Source organism: Zootermopsis nevadensis, unplaced genomic scaffold, assembly GCF_977971745.1.
Source record: "Zootermopsis nevadensis isolate Lab colony 2312 unplaced genomic scaffold, Znev_1.0 Znev_ptg000029l, whole genome shotgun sequence".
Lineage (NCBI taxonomy): Eukaryota > Metazoa > Arthropoda > Insecta > Blattodea > Termopsidae > Zootermopsis > Zootermopsis nevadensis.
Genome location: NW_028259161.1, coordinates 168,158 through 192,701, shown reverse-complemented (window position 1 = coordinate 192,701; position 24,544 = coordinate 168,158). Strand labels below are relative to the sequence as shown.

The window sequence follows — 24,544 nt, the reverse complement described above, 5'->3', positions numbered from 1 at the left end:
ACCTGAAGCCACTTCTCTTCTGTTACTGGTTATGTCACTTATCTTGATCTTTACAGTATAAGACATTACTCTGCACTTTTGATTTATTGTTTCATTATTCAAAACTTGTATGGGATCAGTTGTGATTTTTTAAAAACATGCAAGACTGACTGGTAGACATGTTCAGCCCTTTCAAGTATCATACATATTTAACATGTAGAAAAAAGATGTCTTAAATTTTCACCATGAGAAATTGGCCACAAATCATTATTTTCATTGTATCGGTATACCATACAGAAAATGTGTATAGTCAGAACACTTTGCAATTTTCTGTCAAGAATTTGGGAAGATGAATAATGTTATAATGCCATATACAAATCGGCATCAGCGTTCTACCACTTCTAACAAGAGACAAATGACTCAAGTGACTGATTTTAGGGGATTCATATGTCCACATTTCACACACACTGCTTGAGTTTGAAATAGAATGACAAAGTGACCACTGGAAATCACTTGCAATGCAATTCTGGAAATTTATTGTTAAGAACCATCAGTGTTATTTCCACAGCCAATCCAGTTTCAAAACTATACTGTCTGAAATGTGCAAATATAAAAATTATTATAGTACATGAACAAATAAATGAAACACACTGTATTTACAATGTTAGATGGGATGCAAAGTCATCAAACAAAAGGTTCTTAATAAAGTGAAAAATGGAAACACAAAGGCACACTACTCTATAAGTTTCTTGGCCTTGAAGAAACGTCGCAGGTAGAGTACCTGCCATGTGGCCAGTCCAAGGAGACAACACATGCTGAAGATGCTGAAGTACAACACACGGTTGTTTGTTGACTCTGAAAACCAAACATTGCACAAACAGTTTAGTAATGAGATCTGCACTTGATGTCTAATGCAGATTACAGGCCAAGTCATTTTTTGAGAAAATTTACAAAGGTTTGCCTTGAAGTTCACAAGAGATACTGATAGGACTGGTAACACAACTAAAAGGGAAACATAATCTCAAGTCTTCATCTTACGCACGCTACGCAAAAAACATGAAAATGTGTATATTATATGTTAATCTTCTATAATGACATCAAATAGAAATTCCATGTGCTGGTTCGCAAGAAAAGTATGTGCCAATAATACATCAATTCTGTGCAATGAACATATGATGGAAAATGGTCAAGCAAGCAGAATGGTGTGGTTGCTCAACTCAACAGTTGAGCAACCAGAAGATATTTGGCCCCTTTAATCATTTCTATAAATTAAATTACATTCCAATGTGGGTTTGTAAATGTTCATGTAACAACAATGCTGTCTCACCATTGGTGTCTCGCATCTCCTCCTCACGTTTTCTCATCTGTGAAAAATCCTGCACAATGGCATCTGATAGATCTTCCAGGCGTTTGAGTTCAACCTCCAGAGGCTTCAGTTTTGCAGCTTCGCCAAGCTATACAGAACACAAACAACTCTTAATGTACGAGATTCTTAAAACATTATTGGCGTGGCCTTGGTGTGACTGGTGTTTAGATATAAGGGAAACATACTATTTGCAAGTTCTTTGATGTATGACCAGTACAATGCAGCTATTTTCAAGCTGGAATGGTTCAGAAGAGTCCAGAATGACATTGAAATACTGGGGGTCTTTTTCCTTAGAGCCACAGCTGCCAGAGATGTAACTGGTCATTCACCATGTCTACAGGAAATGGAAATTTACCTCCATATCCTCTGTATTCTTCATGGTATGGTGCCAAGACTTTCGTACTACAAGGCAGATATGCCATGCTCCTGAGCACTGCAGCTGATGTGGAAGTATCACAAAATAAGAAGACTACATCCCCTGGTAAGTTGAAGTTAATTTTCCCCTGCAATTCTGCTTACCTTATTTTATAGTAGAGTTGAAGTGCTCACCTGCTTCTGAGCAGGCCTTGCACCTTCTGAAAATATTTCTCGACACAATGGACATTGTCTTGAAATATTAGCACTTTCTCTTCAAATATTGTCTTTCATTTCTTGCAAATAACGAGGGTAGTCCACATAATGTCTTACAGTGTCTGTCTGTCTGTCACAAACAAACGCCACATACTCCAAATCTGGAGACAATCCGTAAGTTATAAACTGAAGATTTCTGCCTTCTGGGTTGTGCCATGTAGTATGGTGGTTGTATGGTAAACATCGACCAGACTACACGGCGCAACAACCCAGAAGACAGAAATCTTCATACTCACCGCTGTGAAAACCTAAAATCATTCAAGTTGTAAACTGTTTGCCAAATACCTCTTCCAAAGCAGTCAATTTAGAAATTTACTGTGTGGACCATGGCATTGTCCTACATGAAGCAACTAAATTTTCTCTTACGTTTATTCTCTGAAGAATGGTGTCAATGAATAAGCGTAACAGTTGGAATCTTTTTCTTAAACAGTCCATATGATTTTGCATGCACTCAATGCACTGTTTTTCTGTGACACTGGCCAGTTCTAAGAGTTGAGGCTTTTGAAACCCCACTTTGAAGAGCCACACAGGCACAAAAATTTGTGATTGCCTATGAGCACAATTGTCATTAAATTACTCTTCAGTGTTCATATTTTCTTTCGCTTCAGCCCTGGACCTGTCTTTTTTCAAAACCTATGGTAACATTTTTTTTCTCCCATTATGTATACTTTGCAAATGAAAACATTTCACAAGTGCACTAAGACTACCAGCACTCTAAACAGATGACTAAGTGCCCACAGCTTGATTCAAATTTTGTCAGTGATAGTACACTGAATATGTTGGCTAGTGAGCATGCACAAGCCAAAGCAAGGGACACAGTAAATCTACTGCTCTGTATTGTCCTGTCTACATCCTGCTTTTCTTAGTGGTCTCTTCCTTGTGCATATTCCACTGCAAGAGCAAGAGAGTAAAAGTATGTCTAGTTGCAAAAAACAGCATATAGGCCCTGAGGTCAGTGTGCAAGTTAAAACTTAGCAGAATACACAAATTCTGAAATTAACCAAAACATGCTCCAACTGGTCCATGACAGGTTAAAAATGACTGGCACCAATGTACAAATGTTTTAGTCTTTGTTATTAGAACTCATACATGTCCAGTGCTAAGCTGTTTTGTTGTTACTGGTAAGCTGCAGCCATGCACAAAACCACAAACGGAAAATAAAGGAACTTTACCAGCTGTAGGCAGGCCAGTCACGAACCACCCCAGAAAAAAGAAACATATAATAAATTTCACAGTCTTTGCTTCAGTAATCTTTCAGATACATTTGAAAATATTTTATTCAGGGACCATATTACAATCATCAGTGTGCTTAAATTTATGACAGGAAAAGCATTTTACTTACACCCTCGTAGTTCTTTGCTTCAACGCCCCTCTTTGTGACCAAGGACACCTCCTGTGCATTGCCCCTCTGTTCTGTTATCAAAACATTTAACATTTATAAAACAAGTAGATATGAAACAGGGACAAGGAGCTTGTACAAACACAATTCACGCTCCTTTTCTCACTTCAATGCACAGTCATCCTGAAGAATGTCCCTCTTATACCCACATAACAAATAATTACAATAATTCTAAAAGAAAGAATAAGTGCACAATTATGAATCTTTCAGGCAATGCCACTTTCACTTCCATGAACGAGTTATTTTCACAACTGTTTCAATACTTACGTGGCGGAACTCGAGATGTGAAGCATATCTCAAAAGTGTCATAGTTTTCAGTAACAAATGAAAACTTTCCTCTGGAAATGTCTTCCTTTTGTGACAAAATATGGCCCTTTGAGTCTCGTACCTAAAGAAATTAAATGAACACAATGCAATGTCTATACAAGATGTGCACATCAACTATTACAAAATTACACACATGGACAAGATATGTGCAATCCATGAATCCAGATGTTCAGTCAGTAAAAGTGGTATTTTGGACTTAGTCCTTCCTCTACATTTCAGTAATGCACCTTCAGACTTCAGTTCAAGATATGGCCCAAATCATGAGCAAGATACATTACAAAAGACCCTAATATACGTATCATATTTATACCAAAATAACTGACCCACATTATGGCCAGTTTAATGTATTATAGCGGTTACAGTTGCTAGTATAAATTCTCATAGTACATACTACATAATCCACTTTTTGCCCTGGTGCGTCCTGAACCTCATAATCACCGGTTACAAGAACATCAGATTGCAGTTCCTCTTTCAGGCATTTTTGTGCATTCGGTTGTAGTTTCCACATAATTCCATCCACGTTGATAATTAAAACAGCAATCACCGTAATTATTTGAGCTGTGAAATCCATCTCCACGAAAAGTCAATATTAATCTGTATAATAGTCAAACATGCATATGATATACTGATTACAATTACATCAAAGATGTAATGCTGTACATAACGTAATACACCTAATACAAATACGATGAGATGGCAGCCATTGATCTAACGGATCCAACGTCACTTCCACATTACCGTGGTCGCTTTCTGCAACATTGCCAGTACATGCATGCTGTTTTGCATGTATGTATCAGACAATGAGCAAGAAAGCTAGGGTATAAAATTGATACCAACACTGCAGTGAGAACGAGCGGGTTCAGCCGTTTTGAACGTCGTAGCAGTATACGTATAGCCCATAACATATAAGAGGGAAATTCAAACATTATATGTATGCCCACGATATGGTACTGACATCATTATAGTTCTTGCAGGCTGTATTCCATAAAATAACCAGATGGATACAATAATCACCTCCACGAATAAGAGGAAGGGCGGCAAGGTGGCAGAGAATGCGCAATTGAGGTTGCATCATCATACAATTACGTGAGAATTACCCTTCATATTTAACGTATATCATTCTCAATACACACCAAAGAATATTAACCGTGATAACAGTCACGCCTTTCTCTGTCGTCACTAACTTGCTGCAGGAGATGCCAGTTTTCTATTATATGGTAAAATAAAAATAACGGGTATTTTGTGATATTCTTAACAAGATCAGAAGTATTTCCTTTTGGCGGGGGATTCAAGAGTATGTTTTCGGACACGGAACTCGGTTAATGATTGTGTATAATCAAAGAAAACTGACACACTGACGTTCAAATACCTAGCCTCCTATCCGGATGCTTTCCTGGTGGTAAAGCATGGTCGGGGCATAATGCTGACCACTCTCCCACATCTCATGCCGAGGTTAAGAATGAATAGTAGATCCCGTTTCTTCCCCCAAGCGCCTCCATGGAGCATATCGGGACAGCTTTATTTTATACATTTATTAGGATACCTTGAAACGGTTAGTTGCCCAAACCCAGTTGATTATCGCAAGTCAACTTTCATGTCATCTTTGATATCTACTTAGAAAACAAAATGGCTCCATTGTAATGACTCTCATTAAAATAGGAGTGAAAGAGCAAGTTGTTACAGTGATGTAATAGTATTCAATTTTGCATGTCAGTAAATACAATCAGAATAATCAAGCTAAGCAAGTGTTTGCGTATTCATTTGACGAAGTCATCATGGGCGAAAACGACAGAGAAAATATCAGTGGACGTATCAAGAGGTTGGGATTTAAGCCTCAAAGAGAAATTGTGTATTGTAAACTTTTACCTTATGCGAATCAACTTGATGAAGAATCAGTTCGCATGTTGTCGGAAATTAAAGCTAACTTGGGAAGAGCAGTGATGATGAGAGAAATGCGACCAGGATGTGGAATGTGGACAGCTAGATTATCTAAGTATGATATAATTCCTATTATAAGTAATAAAAAATATTTATCATACTTCGGTGAACATGTAATAGGTACATAAGTGTTCCTGTAATGAATTACCTTCTTGTTAGGAATTACAATGTGTTTGAATTTTGAAATGCTATATCTAGGTGGATATTTTAAAGGCATGCATTTTATGTCACTGGTTTGGTTTTGATTTTATCATGGCATCTATAGCAATACTGGGACATTGGAATTTTTGTGTTGACGTACTTTCTCTGCTGATTCAACTATGGTACTACTGTAAGGAAAGTTTGCATGTTTAACAGTGTACTGAGCTTCTGTCTTTAGGTATGTGAAGTTGTATGGGATGAAGTTTTCTAAAGAGGACCACCTGAACTTCATTCATCTGATGTATCAGTTAGTCACAATTCCTAACTTGGAGCCATGGCTGGTCAGCAAATTCAGTCTGGCATTGATTATTCTTCTGAAGTGAGTAAACCCATGTGCAAAAGAAGAGTTTCAGCATGTACTTCTTTATTCTCTGGTGCTTGACAAACAGTTTCCCTTCATCCTGTATGCACTAAATTAAGGACCTGTGCTACATTCTGTTGGCAGGAAAAAGGAGCTGATTTCTCCAGAGGAACTGGAGCTCCCTTGGAGACCTCTGTATGACCTCTGTAAGCGGATCATGTCCACCGGTCCCGTGGCTGTCGGCATGTACCGCTGCTTCTCGTAAGTTGCAATCCTTTTTTTCCGTAGTATACTGATTGCAGCTCTTGTGATGAGACAAGGTTAATGCAGTTTTACATCTTTGTGTTTGTGGAGCGCATGTTATAGCAAGCACTTTTCCTGTCCATATTACTTCATGACTGGAGTTCAGCAAACAATTTCAGCTTTTGAGAATGAGCTTTGTTGAATGTTGAAAGATATCCAGCATTTTGACAAGCAACATTTGGTGTGGCTGAATTTGCACATCAGGGACCTTTGGCTGCTGTGTTGCAGTTTGGTCACTGATATTGAGACATTTTTACATAAGTAGCTTCTGAAGCTGTGCTGATATGTCTGTTTCTCATACTGACAGAACAGACTTTATGCAGGTTTTTTATTCTTGTATTTGGGAACATCCTGAATGAAGTGAGCCTCACCTTTTGATGCTTTCAATGTTGCAGGTCTCTAGATGGCACCCTGAACAAACTAGTACACGCTGCCAGACAGTAAGTAGCAGATTGTTTCATTGTGATAAGGGAGTATGAAAGTTATGTCAATAAACCTTATTTTTTTAGACTTTATTAGAAAAGTAGTGAAAGTATGTGACTAATATGAAAGAGATTACACATTGTGAAGAAAGTATGAAGTTTAGATTTGAGACAAGTTAGTCTTTATGATGAAGACCAATTTATGAAGCTATTTAAGCTGTTTAACTCTTTGTTGTGAAAGTTTATTTTAAGTAACTCATAAATGTTCAGTTTAATCTCAAAGAAACCAGTGCGTTTCCATTACTTGGATCAGCCAGTTGATGCTGTTAGGGAAAAATCACTGTTTACACTCAGTATTATATGAAACCTATAACTACGCTCGGTGGAAAGGGATGCAGAATTATTGATTGTTAAGGAACTGGGTCTCAAAATATTAATACAGTTTTTTGAAGACCAAGACAGTTATTAGTGCAAACAATGTTAAAATAGAAACTACATTTTCAACTCTTTCACATGTGGCTATATGACCTATTATAAATAAAGAATACACAGAGATAATTGATTATGATTTATGTTGCAGCTATTTCCCTGCCTCAGCCACTCAGGAGATACTGGACTTGTTCCGACCCCAGCTATGCCCCTTTGACTCGGGCTCAATATGCACTGCACTGGAAATGCTAGAGTGGTTTCTCCCCATTGCACTGTCTCCTGAAAAGAGCTGCCTGGGGCACCAGCTATGGTTTCATGAGTTTATGAATTTGTGGGAGGTGTGCCACAATGCACCTGCCTGGGAAGGGGCCATGATGTGGCTCATGGCACGGCTGGCATGGTGGAACATTGGCTACATTGACTGGGAGCCACACATCCCGGTGATGTTCACCAGGTTCTTGCGCAGTCTCAATCTCCCTGTCTCTTACAAGAACATGCAGTCTTCCAAACATCACAAACTGGACACTTCAGCCATAGCACTCTGGATCGTGTCTGTGTTGGTGTGTGGCAACGTTGTAGTAATTTTTAAAGTATTGTTATTGTTATGAAAATAAGCTGGAAGTCAGGGCTTGGGAAAGATAAACTACAGTAATCATGAAATGCAACAAAGAGAATAAACAGAATGAAGAAAAATGTTACCGATTGTTGAGGGACAGGAAACACATTAGAAGGGGGAAATTGCCTGTTTAAAAGATTCTTCGTGCCTGAAGTCCATGTTACAAAGGAAAAACAAATATATGAAGAACTATAATACATGTTCTGTGCTGTAGTATCTGAGGGCCATGTTTTAATATTTCAGGGAGGTGGCAGCTCTGCCCAGAAGTACCTGGACAAGTTCATGAAAGCCATTGAGTCATACTTCCACCCCGCCAACTTTGGACGTTGGTTGGTGAAGCTCAAGGATGTGCTATGCAAACTGCCATTTTATTTCGTCCAGCGACTGCACACGTTAGTAGATCACAGTCACCCACTGCTGTGTGTCGGCACTTTTTTCTCTTCTTCCTTTCCTGTCATTTTTGTTTTCAATTTATTTCTTTTTTCTCTTAGTACCTGTTTGCTTGGTCACTTTGATCACGTTTTTGTCTTTATTTGCTACTCCATCACTTTGAACCATGTCCAAGTATTAGTTATGGTGTGAAAGAGTGTGTAATGCAGTTTGTTTCTGCTACATCTGAATTCAGACAGTATTGCTGCCCAAGTAACTATAATAACCCACACTTCAGCAGCTTGTGTGTCTACTCAGAACTGCTTGAGCCATGATATCATATATATTTTATCTGATCTCATGCTCAGTCCTGGGCTAGTACTTTAAAGTGAAAAGCTTGTGTCTCATTCAGTGCAATCAGCCCCCTTTTAGGTGATGCCATTTGTGATCTGTTGTAGAGAGCGGTACAAGAAGCTGACTTGGGAGACGCCCATACCAGATAGTCACAGACTCACGGAGGAGGACATCACTAACTTTGTGGAGTCCATCAAACCTGTTGCTATGCAAGCCATGTTCTCCAAGATGGGTCTTGTAGAAGTGAGCCAGGCATTGCAGCATCTGGCAACACTGCGTCCAGCCATCATCATCCCTCAGATAATTGATAGGTTGGCTGTATGATCAGGTAGAATTTAAACAGAGCATGGCTTATTTCCAGTATATAACCTTGTGCAATGTTTCCAGGATGTACTCCAGCTTGGAGGTGCTAACAGAGCCCCACAAGCTTACGGCAGCCATGCAGTGCATGGTCGCAGTGGCACGTCCGATGGTGCAGGGTGGTAGTTATAAGGAAGGATCAACTCACGTCATTCCGTTGCTCATGTCGACACTGCCGGGAATAGACCCAAATGACATCAAGAAGTGCTTTGTCACATTCCAGTTCATCTCCACATTTGCAACGTTGGTCCCCATTGTGGACTGCTCGTCTGCCTCGAAGTACTGGAACAGTCTGACAGAGGTACTGTAGAAACATTCATTAATGCTGGATAGTTGACAGGAGCAGACTGTGACACTTGTTGCCTGCTTGCAGGAAGAGGAGACAATCTGCCTGGCCACAGCAGACTTTGAAGACTTTGTGCTGCAGTTTCTGGACCGCTGCTTCGCGCTCATCGAGAGCAGTTCCATGGAAGTGACTCGGTTGGAGCGTGAGGAGGACAAGCGGAGCAAACTGGAAAATATGGCGGAGGGAGCGCTGTCTTCCACCTGTACTTCTGTGCTCATGCAGACCTCATCTCACATCTTCAAGGTAGGAAAAATTTTAAGCTGCATCTGCCCACAGTACATTCAACATCCTTTGCATTGGTGCCCACCATTGGGTCTGATCTTGAGCAAATTCAGTCCAGTCTACGTTACATTACCAAAACCCATTTTCCAACATTTTTTCCACCCCTCCCACAGAGCTGTTGTTTTCCAAGAGTTTAATTTCTCTTTTCTATCATCATAGTTGCATGATCACCACATCATACCTTCTTAAAGTATTAAATTAGAGTCTTGCGTCCTATCTTTTGGACTTCTCAGAATCCTTCCCCAGGGCAGAACAGAACCAGTTGTTTTACATTCCTTAATGTTCATATTCCTGGATTTGAACTGGACATAGGAGCCATTGCCTTGATTGTAATTCTCATTAAGGTGACAGTTGCATGCTCAGTTTTTTGGGGGATAGAATGCACATTATTTTTAATGCAGGTGCAGTACTGGCATTGAGGCTCAGGAAGAAGAACAGAATGGCCTGATGGAGGCAGTTATAATTGTCAGTGTTCCTTCTTAATTACTGATGTTGTCAAGTGCAGCACATGGACAGTTGGATTATGCGTGTTGTATGGGCAATAAATGTTAATCTGTTTCTCTTTAACAGTTTTGTATTTAATACATCTTGTGAAGTTTAACAAAGAATAACTGTGAGCTGCCTTCTGGCATTTGTTTCTAATTTATTGTGGTGCCAGACAGTAGGTTTTTTGTGTAGAAGAAATCTAACCACTTTGTTTTGCATTATCATGGAAACACTAAGCTTCTCAGTGTTTGCTTCTGTAATTTAAACCACAAATTTTATAAAGACAGCATTTGACTGTCTCACTTAAAACAGTTACAAAATTGTGGTTTATCAAGGACAGGAAGTATGCCTAATGATTGAGGCAATTATTATGTTTTTCAGTGGAATTGGCGGCTGAGTCAAGTTCTGCTCTTTGAGAGTGACCAATCAGCACAAAGGAGGTCTGCTGGTAAGCAGCTAGACCTCAGTCTGTTCAGAAACCCCGTGGTAGAAGCATCGGCAGCCGCACCGCGTTGTTGCCAGTTCTTACGTGTACTTTGATTAGTGTTATAACCATTCACTGGAGACCAATGCTACATCTTGCACCACGGTATATTGTCTCCTCACCTTCTCGCCCCTCCGCCTCCCTCCTTTACTTCCTACCAAGGCACAGTACATGTGATTGGTGCACGCTCCAGCCGCCAATTCAGCTGAAAAGCATTATAGAAATAAATAGTGACACTAATGCAGGCTCCTGTCAAGACCTATAAACAAACACTGGCACAAATGAATAAACATAGTATAAAGAATTTGCTGAATTTACTGTACAAAGACTGTTTCCCTTTTGTATATTGTTTCAGTCAGCCCTAAAGAAGCTTCACTCCTTTGTGACTGGACACATCCTTGAGACAAAGGTTGCAGGACACTTTATGGCAACAGTGGTTCGTTCATTTGCCAAGGTGAGCAGCGGGGAGACGTTCAAACCATGTGCTTGTATTTTATGTGGGTGTAGCACAGAAGAATTCCTTCTGTTTTGTGTCATTCTCAGTCTGAACCTGAGACTGTGTAATTTGCACTTTTGGATGCAAAATTCTTGCAGAAAATCTCCAGGGATCAGACTGGGCATAGATAAAGAGGATGTTAAAGAATTCTGGGTGAGCTTTGAGCTTAGAGGCCTATGACAGGTGTGGCTTTGATTCTGTAAGGCAGGGAATTTCTTGCCAAGTTGAATATTCTGCGTCATGAGTGAACTGATTGTACATTGATCTGTTTCTAGGTGAACCCTGAGGAGACACTGCGAGTGCTGGTGCCACACCTGTGTGACACTGTGCTCGCTCTGGTGGAAAGTGATGATGTTCTGCAGGAGGACATCCTTGACAATGAGCTGCTGTACAACCTGCTGCTACTATCTGAAGTGAGTCCTCACAGTGACGGTCAGGTCTGACTTACTGCATTGTTTTTATTTACATTTCATACACACTGGGTAAGCATCAGATAGCTTCTTCCTAGGACATTCTGCTTTATGTGAATTTTGTGACAACCATGTCTTTGATCTTCGTTTTTTATTATTATTATTATTACTGTTTTTTATTTTTTAAAACACTGTGCATACTTCACATTTTTGACAGAACAACTAAGAATTACAAGATTTTTTTATAATCATAAGTAATATAATACAAACACAAAGGATTAAAGTATTTGTCTTGTTGCATTCATAATTGCTGCAGTTAAATTAAATCATTTTACATTTTATGCAGTGTAAATTATTTAAGTAATTTAAATTAATTTTAATAGTTGAAATTACTTATATAATATGTAATTAAATGTTCATTGTTATATTCTGTCAGACTGTTCCAATGAAATGAACCACAACATGGGCATGCCTTGAATCTAAGACAACCACATAAATTAGAAACTTAAAATTGAATTTAGGAAAGAAATAGCATGTCATGTATTTGTATTGAGGTGGTCGACTGCCGTGGCAGTGCTCTGCTGCCCTATGTGGCCACGCTGCAGCAGGTGATGGACCGTACGCTGCATCTGACGTGTCGTGAGGGGTACCTGTCTTCAAGCTGTATCCTGCGTCATGTCTTGTCCAGCCTGACATCTGTAACTCCAGTAGACTACCGCAGCATTGCCGGATCCTTCGATCGGCCCGTCAAGGATTACCTGCCCATAAAGGTATGAAGGCTTTTCTCTTTATGCTGTATTGTCTTCACTTCAGTGTTTTCCATGATGTTGTTGTGTTGGCAGGACTGGGGAAAGCCGGGCAACCCTTACAGCATGCAGCTAAAGTGGTATGTGCCAGGTAACAATGAAGTTGCTTGTGTGCAGTCACTCATCAGTAGGTATCTGCCTCCTGAGCTGCAGCGTGTTGAGAAATTCATCAGCGATGAGCTTCAGCTAACCAGGTAAATTGCAAACCAGAGTGAAATAACTATCAGTGAGGTTTGCAAGCTGTGGAGTGAAACCGTTTGGGTGTTGTTGCAGGGAGGAGCTGCATTGTAGCCTGGGCATTGTGATTGCTGTGCTGGGTTGCCGCTCCATGCTGCCTGTGTGGGATGAGCTGCCTGTCAAGCTGTGAGTAACAGCATAGCCTTAAGAACTGTTACTCATCTAACGAGTGCAGGCTGTATATGTGAAACTGTTGCATGTTCTTTCTGTGCAGGATTGAGAGTAGCTTGGCCGTCACTCCATTTGTACCAAGTCTTGATGTTGGGGCGGGGAATGTCACAATGCCAGATGGTAGCAATGTACGAAAAAAGGTAGCAGACACAGTAAACCAGCTGCAAGAGAAGCTGCTGCTTACTAGGGAGGATGACACCAAGTCTTTCTTTAGTCTCATCGTGGTGAGTCTCTGTCTCACTTGCAATGTGAGTGTTGTGGTCATAATCCTGTGTCACAGAAACAAAATTTTATGTTGCAGCTATGGGAGTACCTGCTTATCGACCGCTTTGGTTCTAAGAGCAGCTACGAGATGCACTGGAAGAACTTCCGCGTTGTAAAAAAAGTTCTCGAAAATAAGCTTGTTGGACAGAAGCAGCACCTGCGTGCCCTCCTCATAGACCGGACCATGTTGCAGCACGAGTCCCTGCTAGAGCGAGGCAGCATGTGTCTCACCCCAACTCACTGCCAGATCATGCTGAGCCTCCTGAAACTCAGCTCCAGTCATTACAGTGAGGTGAGTATCTGTGCAGTCTGTTCAAACAGGGCAGCACGTGTCTCACCTGTCCTCTGCTCGTCTCATCACCAAGTCATGCTCTGTATTGCAGGTGCGTTCTCGGGCCCAAGTGAAGCTCTTCACGGCGCTTGATCAGTTCTCCTACTCCTACACAGTGCTCATCCCTCACTTGCTAACGAACCTGCGGCAGGATTCAAACCAGTTCCACGAGCAGTTCAAGGTGGTCTTAATGTCATAATTTGATCTGTAGGATATTTAAGTAACATACTCTGTCACATTTTCATGCATGTCCACCTTTTTTCATCTGATGGAAGCTGAACAAATTCCGTCAGAACTTCAGGTGATCATTTATATTGCATGACATGTTATATTGCCAGGCTGATTTCTGAAAGCTGGAGTAACAGACAAGAAGCAAATATTTTTTGTTAGTGGGGCTGTCATTGGGAAGACCCCATGTGACATTTCAGATGACAAGGATTGGCATTCAGAATGTATTAAATTGTTTCACTTGAATAACTTTGGGTAGGACTGGAAATTGTACCTTAAAATATGCATTGCCTTTTTCACATGTGAGTTGCAGATTGTTGAATATTAGCGTATAACAAAATAAACTATGATGCCATGTCTTCCAGGGTACACTGTATGTGCTGCTCGGTCCAAGGCAGAACCCCCTGGTGACCCGGCACAACTGGGAGATGTTGTTAAACCTCTGGCCTGCCATTGTCTGCTCAAAGCCCTCGGAGAAGTTGTCTGTCATCCGTCTGATGGAGAATATCGTGGAGACGGTTCACAAGCACTTCCCCACAATCACTATCAGCCTTCAGGTGAGTATTACTGTTCACCAGCTGTCAGTACAGTCACCAGCAGTGGTCATATTGTTACTCTTATCTGTGCCAACAGATACCAGATCCGTGCCTTGACGCAGCTCGCAGGCTTTGGAAGTCAGATCCAGCTCCCTGCTTCCCAGTCGTGTCAGAAGAGGAGGTTGCTGTTGGCTCACAGCAGCTGGAAGACAGGAACCATTACAATTTAGATCAGTACCAAGCTCTGCTGAGCTCCCTAATTGATGCCATGGAGCATGAAAACTTGTGAGTAGGTGAAAGATGCCATTTTGCAAATTCTATACCCATATCACATTCCAAATGTTGAACAGATTTTGAGTAGCAACTGTGCTGTTCTGTTGTATCAGCATGTGAAAAGTATTCTCCTCCTACCTCTGTGCTGGAAGTTCATATGGCACACTGTGAAGAGGGGTGGGAACCATGGCTCTGAATGTGGTTAGCTGTGGCCATCAGATTCCTCTATTTACTGATGAGCCAAAACCAAACACAGGTATTCACAGTTTGTCATTATTACTACAAAAGTGCACTTGTGGACCCTGTGTTGCACCAGTTCAGTCCCTTACTGACTTCTTTGGATATTGCATTGAGAGGTATGTGATTTTTCTTTTGTTTTCTTTTCTCTTTTGTAGAGCAGTCATGTTTTGTATTACAATGTGTAAGCTTCCTGTAACTAAGAGAGCTCTCTGTTGGAGGCAGATAAATAAATGTTGAAGGAAGGCCAAGAGTACACGTCATTATGTTGTTGCATGTTTAATACCTATGTGGAGACTATGAGCAGATACATATTGTTACAGGCACTGGCGCTACCATGCGATGGCGCTAAGTTTTCTGAGGGATCTTGTTCATCCTGACCTGGCTTATCCTGCAAGGATTGTGCGTTATTTTTTGCTCACACTCATACATGACTCCCTGGAGCTAAGGAAGGTATGGAACTAAACTTTGTGCTTAGGAAGATATGTGGTGTTCAGCAGTAGTGTTTTCACTCTGTCTTGTTTCCAGATTGCTATCCGCAGCACAGTATTTCTGCTCAAGCAGCAAAAACGTTCCCACAAGAAGATTTCTGTAGATCCATTGAGTTTCTCAGAGGGTAAGAGGGCTGAAGGCCCTGGGGAACGTGCTGACAACATGTGGGTGCAGTACTGCAGTGAGACCCGGCCCCTGACAGCTGAAGAATGGGACACTCCCCGCTACATTCACAAGCCATATCATGGCTTCTACTGTTGGCCTAAGTGAGTGACACAACTTACTTGTGTTTCCATTCTTGTGTCACATGATCCGGTGGGCAGTCTTTTGAAAGCCCTCAAGCTGTCAGTAGAGGCTTCATTATTTGAAAAGTGGACGTCAGTCTGTCTTGTGGATGTGAACTCATGAATTAGACTCTGTTCCAGCACTTCATTTTCAGGTATGCAGTGTATTGTATAATGGCAGCTTTCATAACTGGACCAGCCAAAGATCTCTGGAATACAGCCTTTGAAATATTGTAGTTTTATTATTTTATAATTTGGATGTTGGACAAAGTCTAAAAGAATAATGTCATATATATAATATATATATATATATATATATATATATATATATATATACATATATATATATATATACATATATATATATAATATATATATATATATATATATATATATATATATATATATATAATGCACCATTATGAGAAACCTTTAAACAGTAATTTTTTTATCTGTTGTCTAAAAGGATGAATGCATAAATTATGCAAAGAGAGGCAATTTGAAAATTTTCAGGTTTTCCTGTCAGACACTTTCCTTGTTATTTTGAGTATTCTTTGAACTGTCTTGTAGATCATTCTGTCCATTCTATCGTCATGTCTTATGTTCGGAACTGTTTGCAGACAACTACAAGTTTATGCTCCTTCTGGGGATCAGCCGGCACTGGACCGGAAGCTTAATGAGCTGACAGATGCAGAGAAAGAGGTCTTCTTGTTTTTCTCAGACCAGAACAATGTTGACCGGCTGATTGAATTCCTTGCCCTTGAAGAGAAGAAAGGCAAAGACAAATTCAATGGCTTTCGCTTCATCATGTTCAAGGTACTGTGCAAGTTCAGTATGTCACATGACTTTGCCTATCATTCCAACAATAGGATCATTATTCAGTTTTCTGTGTTTGTAGGGAGGCTGTCACACATTAATAATTATACTAGTGACATGTGTGCATGATTACCCCCTGCTGTAGATATTCAGTCTAAATTTGTAAGTCATAACTTCAAAGTTCTCTACTGTTGCTGTGTTTGTAATTTTTAGTGATGCACAAGAGTTTAGGGAAGGTTTTTATCTTGCGATCATGCAGAATTTCATTGTTTGTGTAAGTTTTCTTGTATCTTTGATCTTCTCACCCACCCTTACCAACTGGTTGCTTGTCTGTTGGTTGTTTTTGTGCCATCTGTCTGTATGGGAAGACACTGTCAACAACTCTCAGCACTTTGTTTGTGTTGATAGGGCCTTTTCCGAAACCACGGAGACGTGCACCTCAAGTACTTCCTACCTCACCTGGAGCGCCTGGTAACAGACAAACATGAGAGTAGCCAGCGCTGTGCTGCAGAAGTCATTGCCGGTGAGTTGCGCTTCTTTGAAACGTCACGGACATCGGTCAATCGGTCAGAGCAGCATCTCATTTTGTTTTGCATGCAGGAATGATCCGGGGGGCCAAGCACTGGCCCTTCCACAAGGTATCTGCTCTGTGGGAATCATTGACGCCCATCATCCGTCTTGCATTGCTCAACATTACTGTGGAGACCGTCACAGACTGGGGCATATGCTTTGCCACTGCAGCGGTGAGTCACATGCTGTTATGTTGGCACTTATTTCATTGAGAAGGAAAAGGAAGTTTCCCTGTCCACTGAGCAACTGGGCGAAATCATTACATTCTAAACTTATATTTGGAAGGTACCTGCTCCAAATCTTTGGTTGGGTTATCACTTAACACAAGTCTTACAGACAGATACCTTGAAATAGGCCATGACCACCTCCATTCAAGTCCTTACATACTCGTAATTTAACACAACCTTTCCATCTAATTTGGTGTTATATAAATTCTGCAATCAGAAATGTTGTCAGCTAACCTAAAATTCAATCATTCCATCACACTTGCACATTATTTTAAGGAAAAATTATTGCAGTTCTTTTGCGTGCGTGAGTTCTGGTACTCTGAAGATGTTTCTGTGTTTTCTTACATGTGTGACTGTTGCATTTTGTTATTTTTTGTCGGGAAGTTAATGCATGTCAAAATGAGCACGTGAAGTCGAAATCAGTGTCAGCAAAACAAGGCAAAAAGTAATTTTCCGAGGATAACCATAATCATGTAAAAGGAGTTTTATGAGGATGAGAAGAGAAGTATAAATTCAAAAAATGTTTATTATTGTTCAGTTGGTGATACCATGTTCATGAGGCACTAAATATTAAATTATATGTGACGTGCTTATTCTGCCTGTTGTTTTGTGAGACACTGCAGCTTGTTGTCAGGGATAAATTGAAGTTGCAGAAGCCTGGAAATGGAAAAGCTGGGGAAAATACCTGCATGTGTGAGATACTAGATTTGTGTAGAACACCTTTTGGAAAGTAGGATGAAATTTTGCTGATAAAAATTGTGTTATTTTAGCAGTGCTGAACTCAGAGATATTAAAATTCAGTTCATATCTGATTGAATGAGCCATTTGTGAGTATTTTAGTGGTGAACCTGTTTACCCCAGTCAATTGGAGAAACAGCATTCATATGTTTTCATTTTTGGTTACGCTGCTGCCTAATGTATTCTGCACACAGGAGAACAGGGACCCAAACCGACATCATTGGTTGCTGGAGTTGCTGGTGGAAGAGCCCCTGCGTGATGAGGCCTCCTTCATTGAGTGTGGGTAAGTGTTGGTCTGTCTGTATAATCCTGTGGAGGCATCGCACATGGGTCACTCTGTACGTCGTATGTTGCAGGCGACTGTACGCGCTACAAGGTGCTCTGAATCAGCAAGTGTGGCGTGTCTCAGAGTTATTCCACCGGTTGCTGAATTACTTGAAACCGTTCCTCACGCATTCATTCCAGAACGTTCGTGAAAGGCTGGGAAGGTTTGTATTCTGTGTGCAGTAGACAGTAATTGTAACATCAGTAGTGCAGCTCTTTCTTGCTCAAGCGCAACTATTCTGCCAGTCTGACGTAATAATCAGTGAAGTTGAGTTGAAATGGTATCTGTATGTTAACTGATTGGTGTGTGTTCAACAGACAAAGACATGCTGAGGAGTGCTTGGGTTACTCTGCCTATCTGAATGTGATGTGCTAATGATGCTTTGGTTTACTGTTCAAGTGGCATGTTTTTTAATGAGTCTGTAAAATATTTGTTATTTTAATGAGGTAATGAATATCACAGTGTAATGAAATGTTGCGTTCTGGTTCATATTGCAGTGTCATATCAAATATCTTTGAGCCTGACATTGTGTTGCATGATGGGAACTGCACTTCCTCTCCTCATATCGCCGCTTTTGTGTCAGAACTTATGCCCAGGCTCGCTGTGCTGTATGAGATAGGACCCGAGGCCGTGCAGTGTTCCGGCAACCACATCATCGTGAGAAGTATGTAACATTCTGACTGAAACGTTTCCTTTCTGAGGTATGGCTATTTCTTTAAAATATGGTTCCTTATGTCATGGCAGAGAACTCGAGTAGGGAGGTCGCTGGCGCGGCGGCAGACGCGTCACAGAAGATTCAGGCGAACAGCGAGGAGCGCGACATGGCGATTCGATTGCTGAAGACAGGTGGGTTGGAAGCAGCAAGTATCAAAATACAGTCTGTAGTAATTTCATTTAAGGTCAGCTACAGAGTATTCAGCTTCTGATTTAATACGTGCATTCCACTGCCTCTGCCATGCCTGGAATTTTTATTTTCTGAGAGTCATTTCAGTGTAATAATTGCATTACTTTGTATATTTTCAAATAACTTGTGTGTGGTGAATTTTATCTGAATAAATAGTACTACATTTTTGTGTGTGTTTTTAGAATTTGACAAGTTCTATAATTTTCCATAATTTGTTTGTTTTTGCAGTTTGCAAGTGGGTGACCGGGAGCGTCGCACGAGTGCAGTACGCGACGACCGCCGAATACTACGAGTTCTTCCCCCTTGTGTGCCTCATGTCCAACTATGAGGCAGATGAGGAACTGAGCAAGACCTGCATCACTATGTTGGCACTGATGGGGCAGGCTCTCACCTTACCACAACACATCCCAGTTGTGCTGCGTTCTGTCAGCAAGGTGAGTGACACTTTGTGCTCATACATGCCAGTGATCCATGCTCGCATTTGCCGGTGACCCGTGTCCTATGTCTGCTGCTGCAGGTGTCTGAGAGTGCGTCGTGGTGGGCGAGATCATCCTGTGTGGAGTTCTTGCAGGTGTTTGTGTTTCACAACATGGCCACTGTCCTCAGCAAACAAGTCTGGGCTCATGAGGTGAGTATGATCTGCCACAGTGGTCAGTACTTCAGCGGTCCTAGGTTTGCGTCTCGAATCTCATGTCGGCCATCTTTATTCTGGTTATTTGTGGTTTTTCTCAGTCAGTCCAGGCAATTTCTGGGATAGTTACTAAAATAAGCCACAACCATTGTACATCTTCCTAAGGATCATTCACGTTCATCTTGCCATTAAACACTACATATTACATACAGTTGACAGAAAGTCATTGAATGAACCTGTGTGTAACTGGTAGATTAGTCATCAGTAGAACCAACATTGGTCTGGTGCAGGTGGTGGACATTGTGCTGCGGCTGCTGGAAGATGACTGGCTCGAAGTGCGTGAGAAAGCATCACAGGTGCTGGGAGGCTTACTGCACTGCAACTTCATTGAGTCACCGGATGACCTCATTGTGAGTTCTTGTGTGATACATGCACCTGTTCTAACCTTGGTTCTGCTACCAGTACCGTGATTGAGTTTTTGTGTGGATTTCTTCAGCCCTCCTTAAGACAGGCCACTACTTCCTCACTTCAAAACTTTATGTACTTACTATTTAGGATCATATAACCCCTGCAGTTGACACAGCATTATTTAATCCAGATATATGTGTAGCTCATCATGCTGTAGTTAGTCCCTCTTTACGCCATGCAGTTAAATAAGCATCTGCCGGTAGGCAGGCACCAGACCGTGAGTGAATGGCACAATAGCCAGTTGGTGCAGTGAGCCGACTGCCACCTCTGTTTGCAGGAGAGGTTTAAGCTGAAGTCAAAGACAAGGCTAAAGAAGAAACATGCACTGGACACGATTACGCTGCAGTCGCTCAAGCTGCGTCACTCGGGAATTCTAGGACTCTGTGCCTTCATCAACGCCTACCCATATGATGTGCCCGAGTTTGTGCCAGATATGTTCCTGCTCCTGGGAGACCACCTCAATGACCCACAGCCCATACCAGTAAGTACGATTAGTCCGTTGCTTCTCTTCATTCACGATGAGTTGTGCTTCATTGTGGTGTGTATGTCTGTCTCTCTTCTACAGTCCACCATCAGGAAGACGCTTGGTGACTTCAAGCGAACACATCATGACAGCTGGGAACAGCACAGTCTGAAGTTCACAGAGCAACAGTTGGCAGTCCTGCAAGATCTCACCATCCCACCTACGTACTATGCTTAAAAATGCCTTTGTAGTAATGTGTCTTATTCTGGTTTGATAGGTCATCTCCTGTCTTCACTGTTCTGAGGTTGACAGCTTCTGAACAAATACAGTTTAATGAATTTATGTAAAGGGCTGTTTTTACATGTGATAAATTACATTAATGTGGGAAACTTTATGATTGTTCATTTGGAAATTTAAATTTAAGCACACATTAGCTGCATTCATAGCACAGGTGTTCTTTTTGGGATTTGAGTATGTGACATTAAAAGTAAATTTGGGAACTTCACAATTGCATCATATCATATTCCCATTAATGGGTACATCTTTCCAGCTTTGTGTAAGAGTAATTAATGCATGTTAGGGTGTACCCATTGAAATTTCAGAAACAGATTGCATAAACTATATTCTAATCTTGCATTAAACGTGACCACAAAATAAACAAACTTCTGTATTCTATTGTATTTCATGCATCAGCCTTTAATGTACAGGAAGACATTATTCCAGGTTGCTCTTGAGACTGTATAAGAGATAGTGGTCATAGAAATTGGTTTTCATTGTTGAGTACACATTATATTACTATAAAAATTTCTGATTCCCCGTTGTCAAAAAATGACGTCATCAAACAATGTCACGTTATATTTGTTCACTCGGCATTGTTGTACCAACACAACAATGCCGAGTAATCAAATGACTTGAGTAAGACACTAAACTACCCCCCCCCCCCCCCGAAGGGGGGGCTAGTTTAGTGTCCTACTCACCCAAGTGTTTTAACCCCCCATTTGGGGGGATTGGTTTAGTTTCTTACTCAAGACTTTAAAATTCAAATCCCCCGCCCCCGAGGAGTTCCGAAAGGAGGACTCTGCTCTAGTGTTTTAAACATTGCCACAAAAGTGAATATGTTGACCAATCAAACCAGATACTGTACATGTTCACTGCACTGTGGTCACATTTTAGCAGGCATGTGCAAGTTTTGAGATGAAAAGTTTTAAATGTCTTGTTGGCATAACAAAATATTTTTGAAAACAGCGGTTCCTCTATTACCCACAGTGTTTGCTTTCATGGCATAACACATTTTTTTAAGAACTGTTAACAGTTCCCACTGGAAGAACTTGCATTGACTCATTAGCTTTTATGATTTCTGATTTGTGAAACATCATCTACTTTCTACAAGAGGAAGACAGATGGGAATTCTTCTAAAATAATTTTAAGTTGTTATAGTTGCTACATTGTTAGACATTTACTTGAAATACTTTTACAGTGACCATTCTTAATATATACCGTACTGTGATAAATTAATTGTAATAAAAGGGGGGTTCATGTTGAATTAATTATGTATCATTATTCTTGCACAATCTTGTGATGGCAGTGCCACGGTTATGGTTTCTAAGACACCAAAGCAACTCATTTTACAGTGATTTGCTGCAAGTGATATGTACGTGTTGTGAAGCAGCCTAAGCTACATCTCGGGTCAGAGGGGGTTTCCAGTGTTTACATTTTGTATGGACAGGAACTTGTTGTAGAAGACATTAGTCTTTTGAAATATGAACATAATACAACTTTTGAGCATAGGTGACTCCCTCAGTGTCATCCCATTCTTGCTCTTTTGACTGAAAGTTTTGTCATTGAACATAGCTGAATTGAGTTGGTAATTCATCACATTTATGTTTAAGTTATATCTGCTTCAGATCTTCCCAAGAAGTGGTGTGTGCTGATAAAAGAGTTTCTATACTTCAGAAATCCTTCATCACCGTTGTTTTAAAACCCGTGGATGCATTGTCTTTTGTGACATGTAACATTCCCAGTTGACTATCAAGAATGATGGCTTTCTGCCCTCGCCCCGCTCCTCAGTACAGCTGGTTGTATGTGAGTATAAGGAATTGAGTTCATGTCAAGGCAAAACACATGCAGGAGGTTAGTGAGAGTAGCAATGACTTGTTTATTTAATATACAGTGGAACTATATGACTAGTTGATAAATACGTGGATCTGATCGTCTGTTGTCATGGCAACAGTAGTTGGTAGTCCTGTACTGCAACTACAGCTACATGACTAGAAGACTTGTGGGGAGAAGACGGGCAGTGCAACTTAATTGCCTTCTGCTGTTTCCGCACTGGTCTTGGGCTTTCCATTAAGGGGCAGAGAGACTACATATATAGGGGCAGTCTGTGACAGGAATCTCTGTGCTATGCCACTTGTCTTCAGGGCATCTGCAGTGCTACAGGATGCCTTTCTACGATAGAGAAAAATGATCACCGCCAGAATACCGATGACAAATGCGGATGCAACAGACAGCACGACGATTGCAGTCTGGTATGGTGTGACCATAGATACAGCCGATTGGGACACGATTTCACGATTTTCTAGAGCGATGACATGGTCTGACAAATCTATATCATTACTAATGTCATCAGATAGACGGTGGCTGAAGTGAGAACTAGTGATGTCTGCCACAAGGGTTCCTGCACCCACTGCCAGTTTGCGTGCCCGCATCTGAAACAATGGTCCATATGTAAATCTGAACATATACTGGCTAATGAGGATCTCATGTCTGTCCATCCAAATGTTTTGCCTTAGAGTTACTCTGAGCATCTGTAATTAGAGAGCTTCTTTCTGTCAGAAGCAAGTAAATAAATGTAATTGCACCAGTTTAATATAAATGCTTGATGGCACAGGCTATATGGTATGAAATGTTTATTGTAAGGAATATAATCAATTCAGTTAATGAACATAGAACACTACCTGCTACACTTACCATCTCCTCAAGGTGAAATGCCACATCCACTTTGTTGCTGCCAATAACCTCAAAACTGACAAAAGTGACATCTGGGTAAGCTTCAATTTCCATCAGATTGTTGCGGATGTTTGCCCCTAGCTTCTCCAGGGCTCTTCTGACTTCAGCCATGAGTTTCCCACCGACAGCTTCCCCTTGCTGGCCTTGGAAACCTAACCGCACCTCAACAGCTTCTACTGGAGTTGGCACTGAGCAAACAATATCACAGTTGTAAGATTTGAGGTTTTTACAGCGGTGAGTATGAAGATTTCTGTTTTTCAGGGCCCTGATGATGGAGGCAGTATGACCTCTGAAACGTTGGTTAACATCGACCAGACTACACAGCGCAACAACCCACAAGACAGAAATATTCATTATCACAGTTAATTGTGTGCTCTTCATTTTATGAATTCTGGCTTCATGCTGTCTTGAATTCTGCAACTCTGAACCAATTATGAGTATTTAATAGCCTAAAATTTCTTAAAACAATTTATAATGCTGCTGAAGCTGCTTTCAGATGCTCATACCATGTAGAAACATTTGCATGGTGTAAGCACCCAACAGCAGGTTCAACATCAACAACTCACAGCATAACTTGGCCCCCCTCTTGAATGTTGTTGTGTTTGGCAGTTGGTTGCCTGCTTCATCCACACACCAGCATTCAGGAACCTTCTCAGATTTGCGTAGATCGCACTGCGTGGGCAGGAACCTGCACACAAACAGAACTCTCAGGTCTGCTTTCCTTTCAGGTCACTGCTGGTTGGAAGATGGCTGTCTTCTGGGTTGTAGTGCCATGTAGTCTGGTAGAAGTTAAAAACGGTGCTACAATCCAGAAGACAGCCATCTTTGAAGTCACTGCCATGAAAACATAAAATTCTACTGTGTTGGTTAGCTCAGCACACTCCTACCTGCCCTCAGCATCACAGTTGACTGCGTACATAGCACTGGTGCCAGTCATGCGCTCTCGCAGAGCCTGACACCGCGTCTGTTTGAATGGCTCATACGCATCCAGCGCTGCCACCTCCTTGAGCAGTTCTTCAATATCTGTAACAGTGCA

The 24,544-nt window shown here is 41.1% G+C and overlaps 3 protein-coding genes across 5 annotated transcripts in view; 1 reads left to right on the top strand and 2 right to left on the bottom strand.

The window, feature by feature from the left end:
* Positions 1-488: 488 nt before the first annotated feature.
* On the bottom strand, positions 489-4,453 carry bai (Transmembrane emp24 domain-containing protein bai). Its single transcript, XM_022080474.2, has 5 exons — positions 4,093-4,453; positions 3,642-3,762; positions 3,318-3,388; positions 1,307-1,433; positions 489-834 (listed from the first exon to the last, which is right to left on the bottom strand). Exons 1-5 carry the CDS (start codon positions 4,270-4,272, stop codon positions 713-715), a joined length of 621 nt encoding a protein of 206 aa, XP_021936166.1. The 5' UTR covers positions 4,273-4,453; the 3' UTR covers positions 489-712.
* Positions 1,433-23,393, top strand: LOC110837866 (proteasome activator complex subunit 4B). 3 transcript variants are annotated; one of them, XM_022080460.2, is made up of 34 exons: positions 1,433-1,826; positions 4,667-4,787; positions 6,019-6,159; positions 6,286-6,402; positions 6,840-6,884; positions 7,447-7,855; positions 8,155-8,303; positions 8,739-8,945; positions 9,022-9,295; positions 9,368-9,583; positions 10,948-11,046; positions 11,364-11,501; positions 12,053-12,268; positions 12,341-12,498; positions 12,578-12,667; positions 12,756-12,936; positions 13,014-13,268; positions 13,360-13,488; positions 13,901-14,092; positions 14,169-14,356; positions 14,905-15,034; positions 15,110-15,339; positions 15,978-16,173; positions 16,582-16,696; positions 16,774-16,916; positions 17,903-17,991; positions 18,065-18,196; positions 18,531-18,697; positions 18,778-18,879; positions 19,166-19,371; positions 19,455-19,565; positions 19,859-19,978; positions 20,314-20,517; positions 20,602-23,393. In XM_022080460.2, exons 2-34 carry the CDS (start codon positions 4,699-4,701, stop codon positions 20,734-20,736), a joined length of 5,373 nt encoding a protein of 1,790 aa, XP_021936152.1. In that variant the 5' UTR covers positions 1,433-1,826; positions 4,667-4,698; the 3' UTR covers positions 20,737-23,393. The 3 variants fall into 3 exon arrangements, with proteins under 3 accessions (XP_021936152.1, XP_021936150.1, XP_021936149.1); XM_022080458.2 differs by lacking the exons at positions 1,433-1,826; positions 4,667-4,787 and adding an exon at positions 4,901-5,694 and having other exon boundaries at positions 17,906-17,991; XM_022080457.2 differs by lacking the exons at positions 1,433-1,826; positions 4,667-4,787 and adding an exon at positions 4,903-5,694.
* The window catches only part of LOC110837896 (uncharacterized), a 15,528-nt gene continuing 13,614 nt past the window's right edge, over positions 22,631-24,544 (bottom strand). Inside the window, exons 18-21 of the mRNA XM_022080517.2 lie at positions 24,396-24,531; positions 24,075-24,196; positions 23,470-23,696; positions 22,631-23,207 (exon numbers count right to left, since the gene is read on the bottom strand). Coding sequence (XP_021936209.1) covers positions 22,803-23,207; positions 23,470-23,696; positions 24,075-24,196; positions 24,396-24,531 — 890 coding nt within the window. The 3' untranslated portion in view covers positions 22,631-22,802. The remainder of the gene's footprint in view (positions 23,208-23,469; positions 23,697-24,074; positions 24,197-24,395; positions 24,532-24,544) is intronic.